Source organism: Eptesicus fuscus, chromosome 7 (genome assembly GCF_027574615.1).
Source record: "Eptesicus fuscus isolate TK198812 chromosome 7, DD_ASM_mEF_20220401, whole genome shotgun sequence".
NCBI lineage: Eukaryota > Metazoa > Chordata > Mammalia > Chiroptera > Vespertilionidae > Eptesicus > Eptesicus fuscus.
In genome coordinates, this window is record NC_072479.1 from 84065584 (window position 1) to 84089262 (window position 23679).

At 39.7% G+C, this 23679-nt stretch overlaps 1 protein-coding gene across 1 annotated transcript in view; it reads left to right on the forward strand.

The window, feature by feature from the left end:
• The window catches only part of LRP6 (LDL receptor related protein 6), a 137972-nt gene that overhangs the window by 50000 nt on the left and 64293 nt on the right, over positions 1–23679 (forward strand). The window contains exons 3-5 of the mRNA XM_054719268.1: positions 7846–8043; positions 20169–20365; positions 22093–22224. Coding sequence (XP_054575243.1) covers positions 7846–8043; positions 20169–20365; positions 22093–22224 — 527 coding nt within the window. The remainder of the gene's footprint in view (positions 1–7845; positions 8044–20168; positions 20366–22092; positions 22225–23679) is intronic.

A 23679-nucleotide genomic window follows, 5' to 3' on the forward strand; every position in this document is an offset into this window, starting at 1 on the left:
ATTCTTACTAGTTAAAGAATTATTCACAGGGAAGTTATTGCCAATACTTCTAAAGTTGCAGGGAAAGAAAATTGTAGCAGCTATACATACTCTTGCCTGTATACTGTGCTCTTTTCCTGAGAGGTAGAAACAGTGGTTAAATGGTTAAGATGGTAAATTTTTTTTACTAGAATAAAAAAAGTACTTTAGATAGTGCTAGACACCTTCAGAGCAACTCTTGAAAAAACAAAACACCCGAGAGGCCCTCACAACCTCACTAGAGGCTCATTGCTAGAATACAATAAAATGAGCAGCTAGCTACTCATATGTATACATCATGCAGACCAAAGATTTTAAAGGATATTGTAATATGCTATATATTCATGTCTTATAAGTAAAATGCGACTGTTGTGTATAACATATTGAATGGATTAACAAATTAAAATCATAATTGGGGGGTGCCCTTCTATAAAGAATTGGATATAAAGAGCTTGAAAAGTTGCAGAAGAAATCTGAAAATCCATTTTTATTCTCACAGATCTCTGTGTATTTCTACTTAGTAAAATTTAAGCAGTAATTATGAACTTTTAAAATCCCAGTTGTCAAACTGAAAATGTTTGAAGAATATATGAAAGGCTGTTACGTGGATGAAATTTATTTGGTGCTTCACTTCCTTACATAGTTTTTCACAATTTACGTACTGAATGTGCCACCTGGGCTAATTATTTATTAATATTTATGGTGAACTGGTTAGTGAGTTAAACACATTAACACCACTTGTACAGAAACTGAGTGCTAAGGATAAATAGGTGCTTGCAGATTTCTTTTACTGGTTCTAAACCCTGTCCGAGTGCATTAGAATTTTTTTTAGAGAAATTTAGACAATATTGATGCCTGACCAATTTAACGAGAATCTCTGATAGAAGAAACCAAGTTATTGATATCTTAATGAGTTTCTTAGGTCATTCTCAAATGCTGCCAGGGTTGAAAATTTAGGCTTTAGGTATTTAATGCTGCTGCTGCTGTTGGTGGTGGTGGTATTACTACCACTATTATTATTATTATTATTATTAGTAGTAGTAGTAGTAGCAGTAGTAGTAGTTTATTTGTATAAGGAAGGATGTAAACAATCTAGAAACATTGTACTAAAGATAACTTGTATTTGTTTGGATTTCTATAAAAAAATTATAACTGGTAGCTTATAAACAACAGACATTTATTTCTCACAATTATGGAGGTTGCAAAGATCAAGGTGTTGGCAGATTTGTTGTTTGGTGAGGGCCTGCTTCCTAGATAGCTGTTTTCTTGTTTGTTTTTTACTGTGACCTCACACAGTAGAAAGAGCAAGGAAGCTTTCTTGGGCCCTTTTTTAAGGGCACTAATCCCATTTATAAGGGCTCCACCCTCATGAGCTAATCACCCAAGAGATCACACCTGCTTATACCATCACCTTGGGAGTTATGATTTTAACATATAAGTTTGGAGGGATAAGCATTCAGACCATAGCATAACTGTTAATTACATGTACAGTTCTAGTTTCTGAGTATTTAAGAACCCATTATCTCATGGTCATTATGTATTGATGATTATTGAGTTTTTAAATTATAATGATGTGGATGAAGCAGACAGTTTAGTGATTTTTCGTTCTTTTACACATCTTTGTTTCATGTTTATGGTGACCTAAATATCAAATCTGTCACAAATTGTTTCCTTTATATCAGTTTTTATCAAGATACTCTTTAAGTGTCTAGATGGCAATTCAGGATGTGATATGCCAGACAGTTTTCTACCATTCGTTCTCATGAATGTTGCCATTGGCCCTTAATGAGAAGGAGTCACAGTAGATTGAGGGAAGAGCTATGAGACTTTTGAAACATGCCATTTGTAAGATGGTGGGGGTGGCAGGAGTTTTAAAATATGAGGCATTGCTGGAACAAAAGAGTTGAAGTGACTTATTTTAAAACTTTTAAAGTAATGCTTTGGTATGCTGTTTCTATCTAAAATGTGTGAGTGTTTATAGTTTTAAGCAATAAAAATTCCTCTGATTTAAACAGAAAAAATATCTTGAAAGCTTATATTGGGTTACTCATAGAATTTCTTAAATGGTAGAAGAACCAGACTTGGAATCTGTAGTCCGGAACAGCACTCTAAATCTGTTGGTGATTGGTGGTGGTGGTGGTTCCCTCACTGACCTGGGACTGTGAGGGCACCAATGTAAGGTGGTATATTCACCACTGTTTGTACTCTCTCAATGACTTGAGGCAACAGATAGTCCTAAAACTGCTGCCAGTGCTTTTTTGTAAAAGTGTATGGAGTAAAGAAGGATGAACTAATTAAAACTGTATTAGGTGTTATTATTGCCCTCAACTTCATGGGAATGGATTGCTTGTGGTCCTTGTTGCTGCTGTTGCCACCTTTGCTTCCTTCTCTTGCATCTCCACCTCGTCCTTTTCTTGGTTTGTCAGAGTGGCAAAACCCAGACCCTAATGTCCTTGTTTCAGTTGCAGTGGAGATTTTGAGGTAAATACCTTCAGACAGGTAATTGATGTCCCTATAGTATATATGGATTCTGAGCCCTCCCTGGCTTGTTGCTTTGCTATTTTTTTTAAATTTGTTTAATGACTTGCTTCAACTAATTCTTTTGAATGTGTTTTCCTCTCAATGTCTGCTTTTGAAATCACTGCTCAACCTCACCCCACCACCCTAAAAGTTTATTAGACTTAGTAAAGGCCAGCAAAAAAAAAAAAAAAAAAACCCACCAAAAAAACAACAACACACAACACACACAAAAAGAACTCACCCAAACCAAAACAAGAAAATTACTTTAGAGACTGCTTCTCCAGCAATGCTGTAGAAGAGAAAGAAGGCTACAATTTGGAATTTCAAAGAAAATATTTGAAGGAAATTTTTCTCTTACTGAAGGGCTACAGCTTTTTTCTTAAAAAAATTTTTTGTTATGCCTGTCTTTCTAGGAATTATCCTTGGGCACTATATTTTAGTGGTCTGCTAATGATTGATTAGAGGTTGTTCCTAAATGCCTTGAGCCAATAATTGTTTCATCATTTTTCTTTGAATCTGTTTGTGGTTTGGGGAATGTTTTCAAATTTTAGGAATTTTAAAATTTGTCCTACATTCAGCGGTTGATCTCTCTAATGTCTCTTGAGCAGAAGCAGCCTTGTGCATGCAATAGCCTTCCTGACCACCAAGGATCTCCCTATTAAATTTCTGTCTGGTGTGTCATTTTGTTGTCTTTCCCGACCACTATTGCTGGGATTGTTTGCCACTGAGAGAGAGCACTCTTGTTTTTGACAATATTCCATTAAGTCCTCCAAATAAAGGCAGTCCCCTCTTTCAGGGCCAGTTAACTGCCAATCTTTTTGGCCTGTTGTGTCTGCTCGTAGTAAAACTTATGTGCCACAAACTCAGCAGTACCATGGTTGCTGATGCTAGTAACCTCTAGCTGAAATACAGCATTTTTCACTGTGATTTGGTAGATTTTCTTGAGTAAATGCTTCTTGTTTTGATGTATGTCCTTTGATCAATTCTCAGAGACTTTAGTTCTTTTTGATAATATTTTCCTATTTTTTCATTAGTTTTAGGGGAGAGGATTTGCTGAGCTCCTTGTAGAGTCATTTTGGGAGCTCTGGCGTTTCTGTTCTTTTTAGTGGTCTGCAGTCTTCATACTGCAGCCAGCCGCCTCCCCCTCCCTGCAAGCTAGTAATTTCACCTCCAATTTTATAAGTCTTTATATTGCTCTAAGAATAAAAAACAGAAATTCTAACAGTCTAAAATTGCCTCTTACATAGTTTTATCTTACATGAATCTAATTCCCCCTCCCCTCATTCTGGACGTTAACTAATCATCACATTCATTTAGGGAGCACTTTGCCTTTACAAATCAAGGCTCTGTGACATAAGTGTTGGAATTTGAGGCATACAGATTTGAATTTCTGTTCTGTATTTATTAGCTGTGTGACTTTGAGCAGTGTTCTAACTTTTCTGAGTTTTTAAAAATCTGAAATAATGGTGATAATCTATATCCTATATAATAAAAGGCTAATATGCAAATTGTCCCCTCAACCAGTTTGACCGGGAGTTCAACTGGGAGTTCGACCAGGGGGTGGGGCTGGCCGGCCAACTGCCCGAGGCCCTTCCCCCGAGCCTGCCCAGCCCGATCGGCCCCTATCAGGGCGGGCCAACCAGACCCCACCCATGCACGAATTTGGGCACCGGGCCTCTAGTTTATATATATAAAAGCCTAAGCGACCATTCGATTGTTTGACCGGTAGCTATGACGCGCACTGACCACCAGGGAGCAGATGCTCCAACTGGTAGGTTAGCTTGCTGCTGGGGTCCAGCCAATAGAGACTGGGCAAGATGCTCTGGAGCCCTCCCTCAGTCCCTCCCTGCCTGGCCAACCTCCCATGGTCCCTCTCCGGCTGGCCAGCCCTGATCGGGACTGGGTGACACGGACCGGACACGCCCTGGAGCCCTCCCACAGTCCCTCCCCAGCCCCGATCACGCACCGGTGGGGTCCCTCGGCCTGGCCTGCACCCTCTTGCAATCTGGGACCCTTTGGGGGATGTCTTCAGTCCAGGTAGAGGGACCCCACCAGTGCACGAATCCATGCAATGGGCCTCTAGTCCTATCTAATAAAGAGGGAATATGCTAATTGACTGCCACGCCCTCAAAGATGGTGGTACCCACAGCCACAAGATGGTGACACCCAGTCCCCTCAGCCCCCCTGCTGCCCAGGGCTGGCCCGAGGCGCAGGCAAGCCTTGATGGTGGCTGCCACCCAGGGCCTGCCCGAGGGATGACCAAATGACTGAACAGCAGGCTGCGTGGGGTGACCAGGCCAGCAGGTTAGTGAGGTACGACCAATTAATTGAACAAGCAGGCTGTGTGGGGTGACCAGGCCAGCATGGGGGTTAGTGAGGGACGACCAAACTACTGAACAAGCAGGCTGCGTGGGTGACCAGGCTGGTGGGGGGGCCATGAGGGGCAACCAGGCTGGCAGGGGGGGGGGGAAGTTGAGGGTGACCAGGCCAATGGGGGGTGCAGTTGGGGGCAATCAGGCTGGCAGGGGGGGCAGTTGGGGGCAATTAGGCTTGCAGGAGGGCAGTGAGGGGTGACTAGGCTGGTGGGGGGGCAGTTGGGGTGACCAGGCCAGCAGGGGAGGCAGTTAGGGGTGACCAGGTGGGGGGGGCAGTTAGGCACAATCAGGTCGGCAGGGTGGGGGCAGTTGGGAGCGACCTGTCCGGCAGCGGGGGGCAGTTAGGGGCGACCAGGCAGGCAGGCAGGTGAGCGATTAGGAGCCAGCGGTCCAGGATTGTGAGAGGGATATCCTATTGCCAGTATAGACCAGCAATTGGACATCCCCTGAGGAGTCCTGGATTAGAGAGGGTGCTGGCTGGGCTGAGGGGAGCACCCGCCCCATGCACGAATTTCATACACCGGGCCTCTAATCTATGTAATAAAAGCCTAAGCAATGGTTACAGCATAACGACTGGTTCGCTATGATGTGCACTGACCACCAGGGGGCAGATGCTGAACGCAGGAGCTGCTCCCTGGTGGTCAATGTGCTCCCACGGGGGAGTGCGCTGCTCAGTCAGAAGCCGGGTTCACGGCTGGTGAGCGCAGCGGCAGTGGCGGGAGCCTCTCCTGCCTCTGCAGTGCTAAGGAGCAGCAAGCTGAGCCAGTCAGGAGCAGTGAGCAGATGGGTGGTAAGGAGCAAGGATGTCCTAGACTGCGAAAGGGATGTCCGACTGCTGACTTAGAGGGATGTCTGACTGCCAGTTTAGGCCCGCTGTGGGATCGGGCTTAAGTCAGCGGGTGGACATCCCCCGAAGGGTCCCGGCCTGCGATAGGGCGCAGGCCGGGCTGAGGCACCCCTCACCCAAGTGCACGTATTTTATGCACTGGGCCTCTTTTATTTCATAATGTTGCTATAAGGCTTAAGTGAGATAATGTGGAAAGCTGTTAGCATTATACCTTGTAGTTAGAAAGTATGTTTATTCCCCACCTGATATTCTCTTCCTATCATTTGAGTAAACACTTCAAATGAAATACCAGTATGCATAAATAGAATCATTCCAGTATTATCATTCCACCTATTTTATTAAAATATATTTTTATTGATTTTAGAGAGGAAGGGAGAGGGATAGAGAGATAGAAGCATCAATGATGAGAGAGAATCATTGATTGGCTGCCTCCTGCACACCCCCTACTGGGGATCGAGCCCGCAACCCAGGCATGTATCCTTGGCCGGAATCGAACCTGGGACCCTTTAGTCCCCATTCTGATGCTCTATCAACTGAGCCAAACTGGCTAGGACTCCACCTTTTTAAAAAAAATATTTTTATTGATTTCAGAGAGGGAGAGAGAGAGAGAACCATCAATGATGAGAGAGAATCATTGATCTGCCGCATTGGGGATCAAGCCTGCAACCTGGGCATGTGCCCTGACTGGAAATCGAACCATGACCTCCTGGTTCATAGGTTGATGCTTACCACTGAGTCATGCCAGCTGGGCTCACCTATTTTTTGAGTAAAAGTTATACCTGAATTTCAGTTGCATTTAAACACATTTATTGAGTACTTCATGTCTAATTCATAGTACCTCATTTAACTTTTAAAAAATGCTTTTGATTGAAATATAACATATTAACCCTTTGCACTCGCTTGCTTTTTTCTCGATTCCTTTATTCTAATGCTAACCGTGTCGAGTCACACTCGACATCAGAGTGCAAAAGGTTAAGAGTTTTGTCTTTAAATCAAGGGCAAATGTTTTTCCCCTCTGGAATGAGACTATTAAGATTTCCTTTTTTTTTTTCTTTGTGAATTCTCACCTGATGATATTTTTTCCATTGAATTTTGAAAGAGTAGAGAGAAGGAGGGAGAGAGAGAGAGAGAGTGAAACATCAATGTGAGAGAGACAGGTCAATTGGTTGCCTTCCTCAGGCGCCCCAACTGGAGCCGGGAAACGAATCTGCAACCCAGGTACATGCCCTTGACCAGGAATCAAACGCGTGACCTTTCGTTGAGACACTCTACCACTAAGCCACATGGGCCAGACTCCATGTTTTTTGAAAAATATTCACATCTATAGAAGCAAAAATAGCACAATGAAATTTTGTATACTCTAACCATAGTACAATGATCATATATATGAAATTAACTTTAGTAAATTTCTATGATATAATTTGATAGTCCGTCAGATTTTTTAGGTTTCCCAATAGTGTCTTTATAGCATTTCCTCAACCGATTTAGAATCTTGCACTTAATAATGTAGTTACCATTTTTCTTTTTTTTCCTTTAATATCCTTTAATGATTCCTCAGCCTTTCTTTGACTTTTATGACTTGATATTGTTTTTTAAGAATGTTCCTCAATTTGTTTCTCTGTTATTTTCATAAATTTGTTCAGGCTGTTCATTTTGGGGCAGGAATACTATGTAAGAGATCTATATAAAAGATGGTATGACCTTTCCAGTGCATCACCTATATAATGCCAGTTTGTTCTCTTATTAATGATGTTAATTTAAGTGATGTGGTTAAGGTGGTGCCCACCAAGCTTATTTTCTCTAAAGTTATCCTTTTCCCCTTTGTCATTAATAAGTAATGTGGGGAGATATATTAAGATAGTGTAAACATTATTTTTTCCCCAGTAAACTTTGATCGAATGTTTTTTGCATCCTTTATTATGCTTGCCTCAATCAATTATTACCAAGTAGATTATTAAAAGTTTGATAATTTCTGGTGTTTTAATTTGAGTGTTCCTCAGTTTTCTTTCTCTAATAGTTATAATTATGAAATACTTTGCTGTGAACCTGCTTATGTCATGGGTTTATTGTTTATGTGATTTTTAGATTCATATACTGGACAGACTGGGGAGAAGTACCAAAGATAGAGCGTGCTGGAATGGATGGTTCAAGTCGCTTCGTTATAATAAACACTGAAATTTACTGGCCAAATGGATTGACTTTGGATTATGAGGAACGAAAGCTTTATTGGGCAGATGCAAAACTTAATTTCATTCACAAATCAAATCTGGATGGAACAAATCGGTAAGATTGCCTTATAAATTTACTTTTAACTTTAATTAAACACCATGTCTTGATATAGTCATTAAATTACAAAGCCTAACTTTATTAAGAAGAAATTAGTGTATTTTTTGCTAAGTGTCAAAGAGGAAGAATAATGTACTTTTAGTTTGCTCTCAAAAGGTCACTGTATTTCTCATCTGTTGGTAGCATTTAGAATTTATGAACTACTAGAAGCCCGAGGCATGAAGATTCATGCAAGAATGGGCCTTCCTTTTCCTGGCTGCCGGCACCACCTTTCCGCTCCAGACCCGGAGCCGCCTCTTTCTGCTCCGGCCCCACTGTCCCACAGTGCTTGATTGGCTGTGGCAGTATGTAACACCTGCGTCCCATCCCCCCACCCCTGCCCAGCGCCTGCATATGCAAATTAACCCATCACATTTGTTGGGTTAATTTGCCTACTCACTCCTGATTGGCTGGTGGGTGTCACAAAGGTGCGGTCAATTTTCTCTTTTATTAGTGTAGATATTTTCTCCTTCTTTACTCTGAGGTAATTTACTTCTACAGTAGTTCTCAACCAGAGATAGCACTGCTCTCTCCAAGAGTGTTTGGAAATGGATGGGGAATTTTGATTAACACGAGGCCTGGGAGTGCTGCTAGCATTGTAGCTCCCAGGGGGCATGCTAAACATTTTGCAATGTGCTAGACACCCAGTACAACAAAGAGTCATCCTACTCAGAATTACCCATAGGCCCCCTAGGAACTGCATATGGAAGCTCATTTGGTAAATTTCCATATTGGACAGTGGTAAATAAACTTTTTCTATAAGGGCTAGTTAGTAAATATTTTAGGCTTTCTGGGTTATGTATGACTTCTGTTGCAACTATTTACCTCTGTTGTTGTGGTGTGAAGGCAGCTATAGATAATACATAAGGGAGTGGGCATGGCTATGTTCCAGCAAGACTTTATTTACAACACATATAGTGCATCAGTGGGCTGTAATTTGCTGACTTGTGGACTAGGAGAAAATCTAGTGCATATGTACTACACCCAGTAATCAAGGAAAACAGTTATAATACATAAACATGGAATTTCTACTCTGATCATGTTCAGATTTTTAAAAAAATATATTTTTATTGGTTTCAGAGAGGAAGAGATAGGGAGAGATAGGAACATCAGTGATGAGAGAGAATCATTGATTGGCTGCCTCCTGCATGTTCCACACTGGTGATCGAGCCTACAACCCTGGCAAGTGCCCTGACAGGAATTGAACTGTGACCTCCTGGTTTGTTAAGTTGACATTCAACCACTGAGCCATGCCAGCCAGGCTGATCATGTTCAGATTTTATTTTATTTTTTTCATGTTCAGATTTTTATAACACTTCCTATTGACGTTCTTGTGTTTGAATGATTATTTAGGTTTTCTAATGGTCTCATTCTGACTCCAGCAAAAATCTAGGGAGCCTTAGGTAGAGTTGAAAGAATTTTTCAGAGTAAGCATTTGTAAGTTATCTGAATGATGAATCAAGAAGCATTTAAAAGTATTGAAAATCAGGAAAGATTTAAATAATTTATTTATTTATTATTTATTTTTATTTTTATTTTTTTCCATTTTTTTATTAAGGTATTATATGTGTACATATTTTACCATTACCCCCCCTCCAAATAATTTATTAAGATAATGTTTTTTATAGTCATGGAATTAGAGTATTTTTTGCCTTGTTTAAAAAAATGAATGAAATAATGTACGCCAAGGTGGTTTAAAAACAATCCTATATAATAAAAGCCTAATATGCCAAGTGTCCGGTCGTCTGGTTGGCCGTTGAACCAATCAAAGTGTAATATGCTGTTGATATGCTAAGGCCGCTCAATTGCTCTCTATGACATGCTCTGACCACCAGGGAGCAGACAGTCGACCAGTCACTATGACGTGCACTGACCACCAGGGGGCAGATGCTCAGACTGGTAGGTTAGCTTGCTGCTGGGGTCTGGCCAATCCAGACTGAGCGAGATGGGCCGGACATGCCCTGGAGCCCTCCCATGGGCCCTCTCTGGCTGGCCAACCTCCTGCGTCCCTCCCCAGCCCCGATTGTGCACCGGTGGGGTCCCTTGGCCTGGCCTGCGCCCTCTCGCAATCTGGGACCCCTCGGGGGATGTTGGAGAGCTAGTTTCGGCTGATCCCACAGGCCAGGCTGAGGGACCCCACTGGTGCATGAATTCGTGCACAGGGCCTCTAGTTGGAAATAAATGTTAAAAAAGTAATAAGTATATGATGAATATAAAAACACTAGAGGCCCGGTGCACGAATTTGTGCACAGGTGGGGTCCGGCTGGCCTGCCCTGATTGGGGTCACAAGGGGGCAATCGAGGTCGGGGCCAGCCAGGGGGAGGGGCCGTTGGCCAGCCAGCCCGCTCCTGATAGTAATGTTGGGGGCCAATTGGGGGCTGGGCTGGGCCATCCCGGGCCAGCCTGGGGTGGGGCAATCAAGGCCCAGATCAGGCCGGTTGGCTGCCGCAGTGCGTGTCATAGCCACTGGTCATTCTGGTCGTTCTGGTCGCTGGGCTTTTATATATATAGATAACTAGAGGCCCGGTGCACGAAATTCGTGCACGGCCAGGGCGGGTGTCTCCTCTGCCCAGCCTGCACCCTCTCCTATCCGGGACCCCTCGGGGCCGGACATCCCTCTCACAATCCTGGACAACTGGCTCCTAATCACTTGCCTGCCTGCCTGCCTGGTCACCCCTAACTGCCCCCCCTGCTGGCCTGGTCACCCCCAACTGCACCTCTCCTGCCAGCCTGGTTGCCCCTAATTGGCCTCCCCCGCCCACCAGCCTGGTCGCCTCTTACTGCCCCCCTGCCAGCCTGGTCATTCCCAGCTGACCCCCTCTGCTGGCCTGGTAGCTACTCATGCCCCCCCCCCCCCCCTCGCCGGCCTGATTGCCCCACGCAGCCTGCTGTTCAGTCATTTGGTCATCCCTCACTAACCCCTCTGCTGGCCTGGTCCCCTACGCAGCCTGCTGTTCAGTTGTTTGGTTGTCCCTCACCCCCCTGCTGGCCTGGTCTCCCCATACAGCCTGCTTGTTCAGTCGTTCGGTCGTCCCTCACTAACCCCCCTGCTGGCCTCGTCTTAGGCAGCCATCTTGTGAGGGTGTGAGGGTTAATTTGCATATTACTTCTTTGTTATATAGGATTGTTGTGTTTTAACTTAACATTTGGCTTTGAGAGGGGCACTAGGAGTTGAATGTGGCCATGTCATTGTTTTCTTGACTCCCTTCAGATGCCCATACAAAAACCAATGAAACTAGATAGCAAATCCAAAAACATATCATAAATTAACGTCAAGCATCCAGAAATAAAAGCAAGTAAGGAAGAGCAGACCACTAATAGCTGCAGACCTCCATAGTATTACTATCTGTGCAAGAATAAGTGGGGGGAGGGTGCATTATATAGGGTGTTTCATTGAACTTAAAAGCAGGAGACCTCCAAAATAGCCTCAATGATTTACTAGACAATGTGGTGGACTATATTAAGAGTAGCAGCTGAAATGAGAGGGTGGGGGTTGCCCACTCTAATATCAGGCAAGTACAGTGTTTCCATGGTAAAGACAGGAAAGGATAGAGCAGTTTGGCTCCAAAGAATTCTTGAAATGGACCTGCTAGAGTTCTCTACCAGAGCAGGGTACCACACTGAGTGGAAACAAAATAGAATAGAATAGTATCATCAAAATTGAGAAGACTAGGGGAAATTAAAAGGCACGAAAGGGAAAGGAAAGATAGAGGAATAGCTGGAGATCTCAGAAAGGAAGCTACCATTGTCTTTAATATTACATGAAAGCAACAGAAGACTGAATCCTGTGAAGTGAGAAAAACTACCTTGACCACCACTTTTTTATAAAATTTCAGGAAAACTAATTTTACATAAACATGAGAAACAAAAGTATCAAGATTAAGTCCCACTTAAGGTTATTGTAAGGAACATCTTATAGCAGTATGTTAAGCTAATAACAACTTAACTTTGAATGCATACTTAAGTTCTATGCTTTTACTCTCCCCCACATTAATGTTTCTGATGTTATACCTTGCGTATTCTTTAAAAATAACATTGTACTTATTTTTTACTACTTTTGTCTTTTAACACTTTTACCCACCACTATTCCAACATTAGAGTATTCTGAATTTAACCATATATTTGTCTTTACCAGTGAAATTTAAATTTTTATATGTTTTTCTGTTACTAATTAGTGTTCTTCTGTTTCAGCTTCAAGAAGTTCCTTTAATGTTTCTTGTAAGGCTGATCAAATTGTGATGAACTCTTTTAGCTTTTGCTTGCTGGGTAGAGTACAGCATGTCCTTGAATAATTTCTTTCAATGTGGTTTCATTATAACATTGATGAGATTCCATAGGAACTTAACTTTTGTTTATGTCACCTAGCCTGTGGTAAAATTTATTTCATTAGATGTCATTTCACTTGAAGTCACAAAACCTATCAGAGATGTTAAATAAGTACTTACTGTATTTTTGTTTGGCAGTTTTTGTCTTTCAGCACTTTGATTATATTGTTCCACTCTCTCCTGGTCTATAACATTTCTGCTAAAAACTCTGTTGATAGCTTTGTGGGGGTTCCCTTGTGTGAAATAAGTTGTTTTTTTTCTTGCTGATTTAAAGAGTCTCTTTAATTTTGGACAATCCTATTTAATAAAAGCTTAATATACTAAGTGTCCGGTCAAAGCATAATATGCTAATGATATGCTACGGCCACTAAACTGCTCGCTATGAGGTGCACTGACCATCAGGGGGCAGACAGTCGACTGATTGACCAGTCGCTATGATGTGCACTGACCACCAGGGGGCAGACCAGACTGGTAGGTTAGTTTGCTGCTGGGGTCCAGCCAATCCGGACTGAGTGAGACGGCTGGACATGCCCTGGAGCCCTCCCGCAGTCCCTCTCTGGCTGGCCAACCTCCTGCATCCCTCCTTGACCCCGGATTGTGCACCGGAGGGGTCCTTCGGCCTGGCCTGTGCCCTCTCGCAATCTGAGACCCCTCGGGGGATGTTGGAGAGCTGGTTTCGGCCCGATCCAGCAGGCCAGGCCAAGGGACCCCACTGGTGCATGAATCCCTGCACTGGGCCTCTAGTTTAATTATAATGTGTTTTGGTGTGTGATCTTTTGAATTAATAGTTTTTGGAACTTTCTGGATGTCTATTTTTTTCTTCCAGGTTAGGAATATTTTTAACTATTTTCTTCCATTAATATTTCTGCCACTTGCTCTCTAGCCTCTCCTTCTGGGACCCTTATCTTACAAGTTATAGTCCACTTTATGGTGTCCCATAAGGCCCATGGGCTATCTTCACCTATTTTCTTTAGCCTCTCTGATTTGGTGACTTTCATTGCCTTGACTTTGAGTTTGCTGATCCTTCCTTACATTTGATCTGTTGTGCTTTGGTACCCTTCTATTTGAAGTTTTCAGATCAGTTATTGTATTCTTCAGCTCTGTGATCTTTCTGTATGATACTTTATTTTTTTTATCTCTTTCTTGAAATTTTCACTTCGTTCATGCATTGTTCTCCTGACCTCAGTAAACATCTTTATGGCTGTTATTTTGAAATCTTTTATCAAGTGTCAAGAGAGTCCAGGAATAAATACATGCATATATGCTCAATTTTAATGGACCTCTGTTTCATTAAGGTTTGTTTCTGAAGTTTTGTTTTTCTTTGAATATATTTCCTTGTTTCTTCATTTTCTTTGACTCTTTGGTTTCTGCACATTAGATAAAACACACCTCTCCCAGTCTTGACAGAGTCATCTTGTTTAGGAAATGAACCTTATCAATCATCCTGGCCTAAGCTCTTGGTTGTCTCTCAGACTTTTGTAATTGTCCAAACTACCTTCTTTGTTTTTAGTGGCTGGCTCCCAGTAGTTGAGGTTGTGCCAATATTGGTTATGCATTTCAAAGTGGAGGTTAGCAGCCTCAATGAAGGCTGATTGGAAGCTGGACTCCCAGGCAGCAGTGGCAAAAGTATACAGCAAGGGCCTTCCAGGGAGAAATTTGGAGATGGGCTTTTTACCTGCTCCTCTATGTTAGACATGGACATATAGCTGCAGAAGGGGTTGCGTCTACACCCACTAAGAACTGCTTCATTACTTGTTACAGTCCTGAGGGACTTGTGGATGTTAGTCTTATTGGCTTTCAGAGGCAGGCTGTCCAGGGCCTCATCACTTGGGCACTATGGACAAAAGCTGGGGCACTAGATATGTGTACAAGCTGAATCTGTGGAGATACTAGAGGTGTGGAGTAAGCTAGGATGGAGGATGTGTCTGCCAGCTTTTTGGTCTACTAGAAGGATTACAAGTCATCCTGTAGTTATCTGCTAAAATAGAAGATTGAGCATTAGATAGCAGCTTTTAAAGTAGGCAAATAGGCTTCTTTCAGGAATAACGAGAGATGGGCGATTCTGACTGCTCTGTCTTTGCTCATCCCTGCTGGGATAGATTTCTTTTGTAAGCCTCATGGTAAGGTAATAAAAAACAGAAACCTATTAAAATTCTAATGGTAAAAAAAAAAAAAAAATTCTAATAGTATTCTTCACAGAAATAGAACAAACAACCCTAAATTTTGTATGGAACCACAAAATACCCTAAATAGTCAAAGCAATCTTGATAAAGAAGAACAAAGTTGGGGGCACCATCCTACCTAATAAAATGGTAATATGTAAATTACCATCACTCTGCTATGCCCATGATTGGGCCAGCGGGAGGCGCAGGGGGCGGGACTCGGGGTGGCCGGGGTAGCCGATTTGGCCAGCATTTGCGCCATGGCTGTGCTACGGAACAGAAGGGGCTTTTGGGGCAGCGAGCTCACATCCCTCCTTGGACCATCAAAAGCGGGGGAGCTGGGTGCCTGTCTGCTCCGGCACCAGGCCTTTCAGAAGCCTCCGGCTTGGCGGAGGCTTCTGAAAGGCCTGGTGCACCAGCAGACAGGCACCCAGTTCCCCCGCGATCGCAAGCGAAAGTGTGTAGGGGACCTTACACGTGCATGATTCAATCATGCACTGGGCCTCTAGTACTTCATAATTTCAAAGTATATTTCAAAGCTGTTATTGTTAAAACATTATGGTATTGATATAAAAACAGATAGATAGATCAATGAAACAAAATAGAGAGTCCAGAAATAAACACATGCATATATGCTTAATTTTAATTTATAAAAAATAAGCCAAGAATATACAATAGAGAAAGGATAGTCTCTTCAATACATGTTTGGAAAATTGGGCAGCCACATGCAAAAGAATGAAACTGGACCCAAAACTCAAATGGGTTAAATACTTAAATTTAAGGCCTGAAATCCTAAAACTTTTAGAAGAAAACAGGGAAAAAGCTTCTTGAATTGGTATTGGCAATAATTTTTTTGGATTTGACATCAAAAGCAAGGCAATAAAAATGAAAATAAACAACTGGTATGACATCAGATTAAAAAGCTTTAGCACAGCAAAGGTAACCAACAAAATGAAAAGGCAACCTGTAGAATGGGAGAAAATATTTGTAAATTGTATATTTGATAAGGTGCTAATATCCAAAATATATAAAGAATTCATACAACTCAATAGTAAGAAATATAAACTATGTTATTAAAAAATGGGCAGAGGAACTAAGATTTTTTCTTTTAAAGGAAGACTTATATTCAGCCAACAGATAAGTGAAAAGGTGCTTAACACCACTAATCATCAGGGAAATGCAAATCAAAACCACAGTGAGTTATCTCACACCTGTCATAATTTCCATCATCAAAAAGACAAGAGATAAACATTGGTGAGGATGTGGTGAAAGGAAAACCTTTTGCCCTGTTGGTGGGATTTTATCTTGGTACATACAGTATATAAAACAGTTTGGAGGCTCCTCAAAAAAATAAAAAATATTACTACTGTATAATCCTGTAATCCCTCTTCTGGTTATATATCCAAAGGAAGTGAGAACAGAAATTTAGGAAATATCTGCTCTCCCATGTTCATAACAGCATTATTCACAATAGCCAATACTACATAGAAACAACTTAAGTGTCTATCTGTCAGTACATGAGTGGATAAATTGTGGTGTATATATACATTAATGGAGTATTATTCAGCCATCAGAAGGAAGGACATGGGACTTGACGAAATTATGCTCAGTAAAAATGAGTCAGAGAAAGGCAAACATTATATGGTATCAAGTATATGGAATCCCAACAGAAAAGTAAGGTCAAACTCATAGAAACAAAGAGAAGAAAACTGGTTGTTAAGGGCTAGGATGTAGGGGAAATAGAGATTGGTAAAATGGTTTAAACTTTTAGCTATAAAATGAAAAAGGTCTGAGGATTTAATGGAATTAAATTTTTAATACAGGTGTGGTCATCCCTGGCTGGTGTGACTTGGTTGAGCATCATCCCTTGCACTGAAGGGGTCGCTGGTTCGATTCCAGGACAGGGCACATATCGGGGTTGTGGATTTGATCCCCAGTCAGGGTGCATATTATAGGGACAGCCAATCGATGTTTCTCTCTCTATCCCTCCTTTCCTCTTCTTTCTCTAAAATCAGTAAAGACATATTAACATTTTAAAAAATACGTATGTACAGGGGAGGGCAAAAGTAGGTTTATAGTTGTGAATACACGAAATAGAGTTTATTCTTGTATTATTTATGAATTATTGTATTATTTATTATTATAACCTACTTTTGTCCACCCCTGTATAACATTGTGATTATAGTTGATTAACTGCATTAAATATACTAGTAATTGAAGTTTGTTAAGAGAGTTGAACTTAAACTCCAAACAAAACAAAAAACAATTGTGAGATATGATGTTTAACTAGGTGGGGGAATCCTTTCACAATTTATATGTATATCTTATCACTACATACACCTCAGTATCTTTCAATTTTATTTGTGAATTATACCTGAGTAGAGCTGAAGAAAAAAATTTTATAAAGAAAAAACAAACAATGATGAACAGAGTAATGCCTTTCATAGGAAACTTCCTAGAAAAATAACAGAACAGATCAAAACCTCCATTTTAAAATTCACTGTCAGCAGTGAAACACCAATGTTACCTGTCAAAAACCAATATAAATTAAAATTAGAAAGCTCAGAAATTAGATGACAAAATCCAGGGAAGTATAAATAAAAGAAAAATCATTATGTAATATGCAACTTTTAAAGATTGTTAATGAAGTGCTGAGTAATTTAGTTTTTACTATTATTTTTCAGTTGTGTTACTTGTCTTTCTTGGCAACTTCTCAGAACTCTCTATGTCTTACCATAATGAATTCCAAAAGACTTTAGTATGAAATATGTAGGTCTGTTTAAATTTGGACTTAAACTATGATATCATTCCTGTGAATGTCGTAATCACTTTAGTGAACTTAAAGCTGTTCATTTAAAAAGTGGAAGACATTGTGACATTTCTTTTTGGGAAATGAGATGGGAAAGTAATTTGCTAGGGAAGAGTGAATTAAGAAAAATGAGAGGAGAAAATTGCAGTGATTGGGCTGGTAGAGTAGATAAAAGGTTCTAAAATAGAAAGTTTGTTTGCTAAACTAGTAATGCTAATTGTGTATTCAGTTTTTTTAAAATTTGCCCTAAATGTAAAACACCTTAGGCTAGAACCTAAGTGAGAACAGAAATTTAGGAAATATCTGCTCTCCCATGTTCATACAACTCCAAATGTAAAACACCTTAGGCTAGAACCTAAGTGAGAACAGAAATTTAGGAAATATCTGCTCTCCCATGTTCATAATTTTTTGCTTAGATAAAAATTATTTTATTTCTCTCAATTTAATTTATTTTACTGGTACTCTTTTAGATATTATAGATCATCAAATAATCTCAAGGACCAAAAATTGAATTTTCTTCCCTAAAATATGTGATATTCTTTATTCCTCCTCAGTTGCTTATATTCTCGATCCCTCCGTCCCTTTTTTTTTACTCTCCCTAGGCTATTTATGAAACTATTATATTTGATATTATGAAAATGTCAAAGCATTTATTTTCTTTAATATTATTTTGGCTCAGAACATTTTTTTTATTATTATTCAAGAGTATTTACTAATTATATCACTCTCCATGACACACTGCAAAGTTCTGTGCCTTTAGTACTAATCAGGCAGTCTACCTTTTTGTTCATATAATATAGATTGCTTGTGAAGGTTTTAGGTCTGCTTTATCTCATGAACACATTCTGCCAGTGGCAGGACTTCCTTTTTGCTACGTGACTTGTGAAGGTTAAGAAACCATATAGCCAAAAGCCAGCTGAGATTATTTTGTGCTGGAGCTAGATGGGTTTTCAGAGAAAGCTCTACCAGAATGCCTTTTTAGCCTCATTCATGTGTATGTTTTTACTTTCAGTTATCGAAACCGTAAGAAATGATGGGAAGAAACAGGCTTAGATTCTTTGTTCTTCCACATCAAGAAGGGAAAAAACCTATTGCTTATTTAAAACTACTTCCCAGTGCCAACCATAAACCCTAGGATTTTTCTTTTTGCCAACCTTTCTCCTCTAATGAGATGAATTATGTGGAAGGATGGAAGATGGGAATCCAGAGATGGGAATAGATAGCAGTGCTAATATTTGGGCCTTCTCTTTCTGGTAGCTTCTAGTGAACCTGGGGCCTGCTACCAAATTAGGGGTCATTCTAAAGTACTTGGTTTGGGGGTTTTGGACACTATGAAAATATATTTAAATTTATTATGTGACTTATTTTTCACAGCTGTATTTGACCTTAAGATACTAGATATACCAGTTACTAATGCGGGTTTTTTTCAATAGATGGAGTTGCACATATGTTGATATATATGCAACTTGATATCTATGCTATTTTGTTGTATTGACAGCAAGCTTCAAAACTTCATATGTCAAATTTGCTGAAGGTGTTAACATCATAGATGTTTTTACGCTTAAAAATGTCATATTTCGTGACAAAAAAGAGCATTTGCGGGAAGTTTTAATTCATTACTTTATTTTGAAGAAAAAGTTAACGTATACTTCAGGAAGCTTATGGTGAACATGCTCCATCTCAAGATACTTGTGAAGCTGGTTTAAACACTTTAAAAGTGATGATTTCGATGTGAAAGACAAAGAACATCCAGGTCAACCGAAAAAGTTTGAAGACCAACAATTACAAGCATTATTGGATGAAGATGCGTGTCAAACTCCTAAACAACTTATAGAAAGATTAAAAGTTGCTCAGCAAACAATTTTCGATTGTTTACAAGCAATGGGAAAGATTTTAAAGGAAGAAAAACGGGTGCCACATCAACTGAACGAAAGACAAATGGAAAACCGAAAAGTCATCAGTAAAATGATGCTTCAGTTTCACAAAGGAAAGTCTTTTTTGCATCGAATTGTGACTGGCGATGAAAATGGATTTATTTTGAGAATCCCAAATACACAAAATCATGGGTTGATCCAGGTCAACCATCAACATCGACTGCAAGGCCAAATTGCTTCGGAAAAAAGACAATGCACTGTGTTTGGTGGGATCAGGAAGGTGTGATGTATTATGAGCTGCTAAAACCAGGTGAAACCATTAATAATGATTGCTACCGACAACAAATAATCAATTTGAACCACGCTTTGATCGTGAAACGACCAGAATGTGCCAGAAGACATGGCAAAGTAATATTGCTTCATGATAATGCACCATCACACACTTCAAAACCAGATACAGACATGTTAAAAGATCTTGCTGGGAAGTATTAACCCACTGCCATATTCACCAGACCTTGCTCCTTCAGATTACCACTTGTTCCGATTGATGGCACAAGCACTTTCTGAGCAGCACTTCAAAACCTACGAAGAAGTGGAAAATTGGGTCTCTGAATGGTTTGCCTCAAAACAAGAAAAGTTCTCTTGGGATGGTATCCACAAATTACCTGAAAGATGGGGAAATGTGTAGCTAGCGATGGACATTACTGTGAATAAAGCACTTTTGATGTTTCTCTTGAAATTATTGTGTTTTCTTTGATTACAAAATCCGCATTATTAACCGGTATACCTAGTATGTGTTACTCAGGATTTGTCTGTATTAATGTGGATTACAAAACCATTTAATGTGAGAGATGAAATTCTGATAAAATAATAAAATTTAGAAGTATATGAGTTTTTCTCTTTGTGTTAATAGGCAGGCAGTGGTTAAAGGTTCCCTTCCTCATCCTTTTGCCTTGACGTTATTTGAGGACACATTGTACTGGACTGACTGGAATACACACTCCATTTTGGCTTGCAACAAGTACACTGGCGAGGGTCTGCGTGAAATCCATTCTAACATCTTCTCTCCCATGGATATACATGCTTTCAGCCAACAGAGGCAGCCAAATGGTAAGTGGTTTTGATTTTTAAATTGCAAGTTGGAATAGCTTTGAAGCACTGTGATGTCTGGCGTTCTTGAGAAGCAGGAGGACATGGTAGCAGGGAGGAATTAAACAATAGGGAAAACATAAAAATATAATTCAGGTTAAACAATAGCCTAAACCTTTTGTAGGTTGATATCTATCACTACAGATGGCCTCAGCCCCTTGTTTGGGTTTAGAGTTATAGAGGTGGAGAAGAGGAAAATAAGAAATTGAGATAGCTCATGCACAAATGTATTTCTTGTTCATATTATTTCTCTCTAATGTGTGTTTGATGTTTCCTATGAGTGTGTTTAAAAACAAACTCTTCTTGAATGGAATCTTCTGTTAATCTAACTGGTAAATTTAAGTACCTCAGGTTGCTGAATAAAATACCTACAGAAACTTTTCAGAGCACACTCCCATCCCCTTTTATCTTAATTTTGCTTTTGTTTTTTTGGTCAACCTTTACAATGGTTTGGGCTGTGACTGCCTACAACAATTACTTACAAAGGGGAATAGAATTAGATTTAAAAGGAATTTGAGAATGTTAAATGTTTGGCAGTTGTGTATAAATAAATATTTGGCATGTGTCTGATTGTATTCCATAGCCAAAAATGAAGAGTTTTTAGATTATACATTGCTTTGTATTAGCTCCTTCCATTTAGGGGGAGATAGTGAAATTTTGAATTTGTTATATTGGAATCTTCTGATTATGAGTCCATAGAAATGTTTTTAAATGTATGTGTTGCTCTTTTGTAAAAAAGAAAATGTTTAATCACTTGTATGAATTTCTTATTCTCATGATTAGCCCTCAGGAAAGAATTTCCATGTGTGTTTTTTTGGTGTTTTTTTAATGGCACTGTTGGTTCTTTGTGTTTTACTAATTTGAGAATTTGCGTTTATCTATGATATTACTTTCCTTAATCTTTCATATTTTGTTGGCTTCTATCTTACTGATTTTTTTCTATGAATATTATTTAAATCTATTTTTTCATAGATTCTACAAATTCCCTTTTTTTAATCCATATGTATATCTTTTCCATGTTAATCTTTCCAAAGTTTTTTTTTTTTTTTTAACATTGGAATTACTTTTCTTGGTTATCAGTCCCCTCTGACAGTCTGTTCTCATTCTCTGTGCTCATTCAACTTTAGTTCTTATTAATCAACAGAAACCTTAATCTCCTGTTAGACTATTCACCTTATTTTCTTTCCCAATTACAGCGTCCAAGCTTTTATTTTTATGGTTTCACCACGCTTGAAATGTCTTCTTTCCTGTACTTCAAGGCTCCTGTCATGTCCTACATCCTCCATGAAGCTTTTTTTGGTTTTTTTAATCTCTAATGATTTATTTCCCATTTGACTCTATACTTTTTTACACAGTCTGTAATGTGCAAGATAGGCTTTAGTTTCATGGTTTTGTATTGTTTTCTAGTTTGTTAATTTTGGCTTGCCGACTAGATTGTAAAGCTCATTTAGGGTAGGGACCTCCTGCTTTATTTCTGTGTATTCCTCTTGGATACTGCATGCTAAATAACTTCTCGCTGATTAACTCCCTTCCTTGCAGATGTTCTAGTAGTCAAGCACCTGGATGGCATTTGGTAATAATTCGGTTTATCAGAGTTGTTCATGTTATGGTTGTTAACCTTTGTGTACCTAGAGTGAGAGAGGTCATCTATAATCATGGTATTAATCAGTGTGATTTATATTTGACAGCTACAAATCCATGTGGAATTGATAATGGTGGTTGTTCCCATTTGTGTTTGATGTCTCCAGTCAAGCCTTTTTATCAGTGTGCTTGCCCAACTGGGGTCAAACTCCTGGAGAATGGAAAAACTTGCAAAGATGGTAAGAATATGATCTCCAAGAAGGAAACATTTTTAATAGCAATTGGAATTCTTTATGATTTGTTTTATTTCTATATAATAAGCTCTATATAGTAGAGTGCTTCAGGAGACTCGTTACTTAATCTTAGCTTCATAATTGGTTAAATAACAGGAGTGTTTTGTGTTTTTTGGCCCTTTGCAAACTATTTTAAAAATTATTTTAGTATTTTTTTTACATGCTGTTTTTGAAAACAATTAGGTGCTATTTCTTTTCTCTATCAGCTCTTATAGTCATTTATGTCACAATTGATTCCTATGGAAATGAGTATTCTCATAAAACGTACATTTTTAACAGTAGGTAACACTTGTACATAAAGAATCTCTGTGCAAGAAAGATATGTTTATTAAACTTTTAACTGTAAAGACTGTCATGGGGTGGATAATATTTTCTGAAAAAGAATTGAATGATATTTTTTAATTGCCTTTTAATAACAGAAGTGCTTTCAGAAGAAGAAAAAGTTGCATATTTTATTGTTTAAAGCAACCTCTCTCTATACATAGCAACTACACTGCCTCTTATCCTTACTTTCTTAATTCTCTCTAGCAGTGAGTCTCAGCCGGTGTGCTGCAAGAATTTTTAAAACATGCAGTACATAACTATTTAGTCAGGGCAATGACCTCTTTTCCCTTAGATTGTCAAATTAAAAATGACAACAGCCAACACAACAGTAGCCGTTCAGTGTGAATGAGTCCAAATTAAATTTTTTGGTCAGATTGGCAAAAAATACATTTTTTGGTGTGCCGCAGAATTTTAGTAATTAATTTATGTGTGCCATGAGATGAAAAAAGTTAAAAATTGCTGCTCCATAGAGAGATGGCATGTTGGAGAGGTATACTCATCAGGACCATGGTCGGCAAACTGTGGCTCGCGAGCCACATGCAGCTCTTTGGCCCCTTGAGTGTGGCTCTTCCACAAAATACCACGGCCTGGGCCAATCTATTTTGAAGAAGTGACGTTAGAAGAAGTTTAAGTTTAAAAAATTTGGCTCTCAAAAGAAATTTCAATCGTTGTACTGTTGATATTTGGCTCTGTTGACTAATGAGTTTGCCGACCACTAAGGACATTTCAGGGGACTTCTGGTTTGGTAGAATACCAGTTCTTCTCTTTTTCTTCTTATTCTTCAATCTTACCCTTATGAATCACCATCTGGTTCTCTAGCCACCAGCAAGACCTGGTAAGAAGATTGTTATATTTAGCAGTGGCTTCTTTATCTAACTCTGAAAAGCAGAAGCCTTTATTTTCAGAGTGAGTTAGAGAGTTCCTGGCAGGGGGGTCAGGGAGTCAGAGAGATGGAATTGAGCCCGTGTACAGGATATTTGTCATGACTTGGCATTGATAAATTATCCTCATAGTCAAAGGTGAAGCTGGCTGACTCTTGTCAGACGGTTTCCATGGCAAACAGTAATTTGGTTTCAA